The sequence below is a fragment of the Primulina tabacum genome, chromosome 17 (genome assembly GCF_025594145.1).
Source record: "Primulina tabacum isolate GXHZ01 chromosome 17, ASM2559414v2, whole genome shotgun sequence".
Lineage (NCBI taxonomy): Eukaryota > Viridiplantae > Streptophyta > Magnoliopsida > Lamiales > Gesneriaceae > Primulina > Primulina tabacum.
In genome coordinates this window covers 2,611,730-2,616,876 of record NC_134566.1, presented here as the reverse complement: position 1 = coordinate 2,616,876, position 5,147 = coordinate 2,611,730, and the positions used below count along the sequence as shown (strand labels likewise).

General features: G+C 34.0%; 1 protein-coding gene across 2 annotated transcripts; it reads right to left on the bottom strand.

The window, feature by feature from the left end:
- Positions 1-1,911: 1,911 nt before the first annotated feature.
- On the bottom strand, positions 1,912-4,571 carry LOC142531945 (uncharacterized). 2 transcript variants are annotated; one of them, XM_075638233.1, is made up of 4 exons: positions 4,263-4,571; positions 3,668-3,771; positions 2,287-3,370; positions 1,912-2,204 (listed from the first exon to the last, which is right to left on the bottom strand). In XM_075638233.1, the coding sequence occupies exons 1-4, from the start codon at positions 4,347-4,349 to the stop codon at positions 2,124-2,126; spliced, it is 1,356 nt and encodes a 451-aa protein (XP_075494348.1). In that variant the 5' UTR covers positions 4,350-4,571; the 3' UTR covers positions 1,912-2,123. The 2 variants fall into 2 exon arrangements, with proteins under 2 accessions (XP_075494348.1, XP_075494349.1); XM_075638234.1 differs by having other exon boundaries at positions 3,668-3,762; positions 4,263-4,570.
- Between the last annotated feature and the right edge of the window lie 576 nt (positions 4,572-5,147).

The following is a 5,147-nucleotide window of genomic DNA, read 5'->3' as shown; positions in this document are numbered from 1 at the left end:
TATTCTTGGTCCAGAAGTACCATATCTAAGTGCTATCGGTGTTCTTATGTATCTTACAAATTGTACAAGGCCTGGTATATCTTTTGCCGTAAATTTATTGGCAAGATTTAGCACATATCCAACAAAGAGACACTGGAATGGAATTAAACATATATTCCGTTATCTACGAGAAACGATAGACTTGGGACTTTTGTATTCAAAATATGCTAATCCAAGTATAATTGGTTATGCTGATGCTGGATACTTATCTGATCCACACAAAGCACGTTCTCAAACTGGATATGTATTTACTCGTGAAGGCACTGCAATTTCTTGCGTTCACAGAAACAAACGCTCGTAACAACTTCTCAAATCATGCCGAGATTATTGCACTACATGAAGCAAGCCGTGAATGTGTGTGGTTAAAATCAATGACCCAACATATCCAAATCTCATGCGGATGATCATTTGACGAGAAGCCTGTGATACTGTATGAAGATAATGCTGCATGTGTTGCTCAAATGAAAGAAAGATACATAAAAAGCGATAGAACTAAACATATTCCTCCTAAGTTCTTCGCATTCACCAAGGAGCTTGAGAAGAATAAATATATTGATGTTCGTCACATTCAATCAAGTGAAAACTCATCAGATCTCTTCACAAAGGCACTTCCTACGATAATATTCAGAAAGCACATATATAATATTGGGATGTGCAATCAACGAAATTTGTGAAGAATTGTTCGTGTCAACATGAGGGGGAGTTTACGTGACTGCACTCTTTTTTCCTTACTATGGTTTTTATCCCAATGGGTTTTTCCTAGTAAGGTTTTTAACGAGGCAGTATAAAAACACGTAATGAAGACAATCATTATAATCATCATCACAAGGGAGAGTGTTGAAAATTAATATTTAAAACATGTGTGTTGAATATTTGAATGTTAAATATTTGAATGTTGAAAATAAGAGTTGTAAATATTGAAAATTAGTGTATGATGATGTAGGTAATGATGAATTTATTTTTGGATTATTTGTAAAGAAATTCTATAAATAGCCTCACCATTTGTGAATAAATTCACAATTGAGTTGAGAGAAAAATATTATAAAGTGTGTAGTTTGATAATTTTGAGAGTTTGAGATTTTTACTTTTTACCATAAATTTTTACTTTTCATAGCATTTTCTTCCTTTCTTAGTTTCATTTTCTCTCCATTTTTTTCTTGCTCGGGCTTTTTTTCTATTTTGAAAGGTTCGTCTCTTTTTGTAGCCATGATTTGTTGAGTGAGCAGTCCACGTGGCTTAAAATTTTTTATATAATAAATATCATGTTTATTCTATAATTTCGGGATGTTCATGTCAAAACTAAATAAGCTATGTTTTGTGACTTTTAATTTTTTTTAATGTATTTTCGATATATTAGAAGAGGAAAAATATAGTCAAAGAAATAATATGATAGACAACTATATTATTATTTTATGACTTTTTAGTGTGTTTTGATATATTTTGATGTAATTTTGAATTTATTGGAAAGAAAAAATATTGTACAAGTGACATATTCAATATTCATGTAGTTAGAATTCCATATTTCAAAATTTAAATCCTTTTGCGAGCTATTAGGAGCTCGACTCGATAAAAATCTCGTTCAAGATCGTTCGTTAAGATTATCGAGTCTAGCTCAAAATTAAGGATATTCTGTTCGTAGGCTTGCTAGCTCGAAATCGAGCTCATGCTGTTTATGTGACTCGTGTTCAGCTAGTTTGTGGGAACTCAAACATTGAAAGACAATTTGCATAGTCTCACATCAATATGCAAGTGAAAGATAAATGATTGAAAGACTATAAAATGAGAAGTCAACCCCTTAAATTCTCATATCTGTCGATGTTTTGGCTAAGAAACCTATATTTCACATAAATCAGTAAAACAATCACCCCAGAATAGTACAACAGATGCTTCAATATATAAATACATATAATATAATAAGCAAGTGAACAACCAATTCAATCATCAACAGCATGTATGCATACATGCAAAACAAAGCACACAACTAACAAATGGAAAAACATCCACAAATTACTCAAGAATTTACAATATATGCAAAGAAATAACTCAAACATCTCAAAAGCTTCTCCAAGGACCATATAATGTAATTAAGCTCCAGTAGAACCTTGATTCAGAGCTCTCTCCAACCTTGTCTCGAATGGAGTCGATTGCAAACGAACTATCTTGTCCTGCATTTTACAGACAAATTCTTAGTACCAAAATAAAATGATTTAAGATAAATGTGATTCTCAATTCTTGAACTTTGAATACCTCTCTGTATTTGCTGGTTGTGTTGGGTATGCCTTTATATGACGAGGTCGAACCAAACTTCTTATTTGAACCGGAGTGATTCCAGTAAGTCCCGACACTGCCAATAATTGGCATCTCATCAGGGTTTCGAATAGGTGACGTTTTCTTTGGGGAGGAAGACACTGAAATCTGTTTCAGTTCTTCAACTGTCAACGCACCTAAAATAGGCCTATCTTCGAAGCTCCTCACAGAATGAGCCTCTTTCGAAATGGTATTCCCTGATGTAACGGATTCAGGTTGACTGGAAAAATTATTCTTGGAAGATGTAAATTCAGGAGAAACCAACCAATTCGATAAACTTGCATCTACTGCCATTTTTTGATTTGATTTCTTTGATTCATCAGATTTTGTCCTGACACTTGGAGATAGTTGCTTAAACGCCTTTTCTGAGTAAGACATCAAGTTCTCCTTTTCTGGCTTCAATAAGCACGGCGTTCCGTTCGATTTTATAGTTTTCCACTGAGTAATATTCTGTACAGGGTTCAGCACGGAACTGACATAATCTCTTCTATCTCTGGCATTAGTTTTGGGTCTAAACGCTTCAGTTTCCTCACTAGATTGCAAAGTCTCCAACATATGACTCTCTACTTCATAGTCGTTCGAATTTGCGGAATGGTTTTCTACTCTCGACTCTGCAGATGAGATCACAATCGATTCTGACCATACGTCTTGACAATTCATCACACTATAAGCATCATATTCATTACAGTCATTGAAACCTTCTTCATCTTCGAGGTCATCCAAATCATATAAGTCCTCACCATCACCGTAGTCTTCTGGTTCATCGTCACTCTCTATGGCGTTATGGTATCTATGATTTGAAGGGTATGATCCAACACTCAAGGTGATTGAATTACCATCTTCAGAGCCTGGATTCAAAGCTTTAAGATCCTTTTCCTTTTCTTTCTGCACACTAATATCACACCCAGGCAGAGAATCGGTGCTCTCAAAGACTGAAACGTGATCGTGTGTAGTGATATTTGAGTTAAACGTAACTCTTTTCTTTGGGCTTGGGCTCAATCTCTCCTCTTGCTTTGTTTTATTTCTACACTCAGAATCCAGATAAATCAACAAAAGCTAAATTTACTGTAAAATTTATCAATAATATGATCTTTCCTCCAAATCACTAACTAGCTTTAACTCAAGTCCCTGCATCCATCTCTCATATGATTTTCAACGTAATGAAAGAAATTAACTGAAGAGGGTTAAACCATAATAAGAAATAAAGGAAGGCAACAATATATCATCTTAACAGCAAAAAATCCGAAATCTATCCGTCCTATGATCAATGGGTAAGATAGCTGTATGATTCGACAATTGAAAAAACCAATCGAAGACTCACTGTAATTCTGAAACCAAGTTGGTAGGTTGTGTCTCTAGGAGGCTCTGATCCACTAATGTACTTTGCTGTCGATTGTTCTCAACTTGGTTTCTCTTCTGCAAGAACTTAGCATCTCATTTAGTCAACAAAACTCTGATTTTGAAGCCAAAAACAGAACCTAGTCAACAAAACTCAAATTTTGAAGCCAAAACCAGAATCATTCTAACATCAATGAAAGAAAGGAAAGAATTGTATCACCAACACGAACAACAACCAAATAAACCTCATTCATCAATGAAGGGCCAATTCTTGGATTAACCAAAGTACCAAAATCAAGAGCATTTTATTTTTTCAAAAGTAACACAAAATATCTCTCAAAATTCCAACAAAACAACTTTTCACCAAAGAGAGAACAAAACTTATCGTTCAAGCTCGTTTCCATGGTTCAAGCAATTAGGTTCATATTTCAAAGAATCAACACCTCAATGCATACAATCAACAGGCACAAAACCAAGAAAACACAGACACAATCGAGAACTTCACAGCTCTTCTTCACAAATTTTCCATCTCAATTGAACAAGCAAAAATCTAATCGAACTAACAAAAGAGTCTTCACCTGTCCTTTCGGACTCGCTGGACGAGTCTTCTGTTTCTTGTTCTTTCCTTCTTTTGCATCCCCAAAGCATCCAAGAAAACAACCCATTCGATTCGGACAAATAATATAGCAACGACCCTTTTCTTCTTTTCTATTTTTCGGAGAAACCGTAGAGAAAGGAGGCGTTTACTATGCTAAAGGAACTTCGTGTTTCTCTACCAAAGAGGAGACGAGAGCGTGGAGAGGGTGAAAAGAAGCCTAAACGGTCGACTTTTGTGGGGCTCTGTGGGAACCGACCGTTGGAACACAGGCTGGATTCTTGAATCTTTTTCCTCTGATTTCTTTAATTCAGTGATTTCGCTAATTATACAGAATCTTAAGATCTGTAAACCGGATCCAGTTATCAAATTATGTTTTATTTAATTCCTTAATGAAATTATTATTTGAATTATTTTCAAGAAAATTTGATTAAATAAAATCAAACTTTCGATGGATTTTTTTTAATTGAATTATGTTTAATTCTTTAGTGTTAGCTGGATAATTCTGAATATTTAAAAGAAAAATAATAAAATATAATATTTATATTGGAAAATAATATGTAATTATGAATACACATTCATGTATAATCAATCATTCATAACTTGGCAAAAATTGGTACGAGACTGTCTCATGAATCGTATTTTGTGAGACAGATTTCTTATTTGGTTCATCTATGAAAAAATATTACTTTTTATGCTAAGAGTATTTCTTTTTATTGTGAATATCGGTAGGGTTTACCCGTCTCACAGATAAAGATTCGAGAGACTGTCTCACAAAAGACCTATTCTATAAACTTTATGCTTTAAAATTTTAACATGGGATTATCTTTTTTGTTAAAATCTATAATATCATTTATCTTACATCAAT

What these genes read in the sequence shown, in the direction of transcription:
- LOC142531945 (XM_075638233.1), bottom strand. Translation starts at nt 4,349, where the DNA reads ATGGGTTGTTTTCTTGGATGCTTTGGGGATGCAAAAGAAGGAAAGAAC. An exon ending in CAGCGAGTCCGAAAGGACAG is followed by an intron (nt 3,772 to 4,262) that starts GTGAAGACTCTT and finishes TGAGATGCTAAG; the next exon opens with TTCTTGCAGAAGAGAAACCA. An exon ending in AACTTGGTTTCAGAATTACA is followed by an intron (nt 3,371 to 3,667) that starts GTGAGTCTTCGA and finishes TTCTGAGTGTAG; the next exon opens with AAATAAAACAAAGCAAGAGG.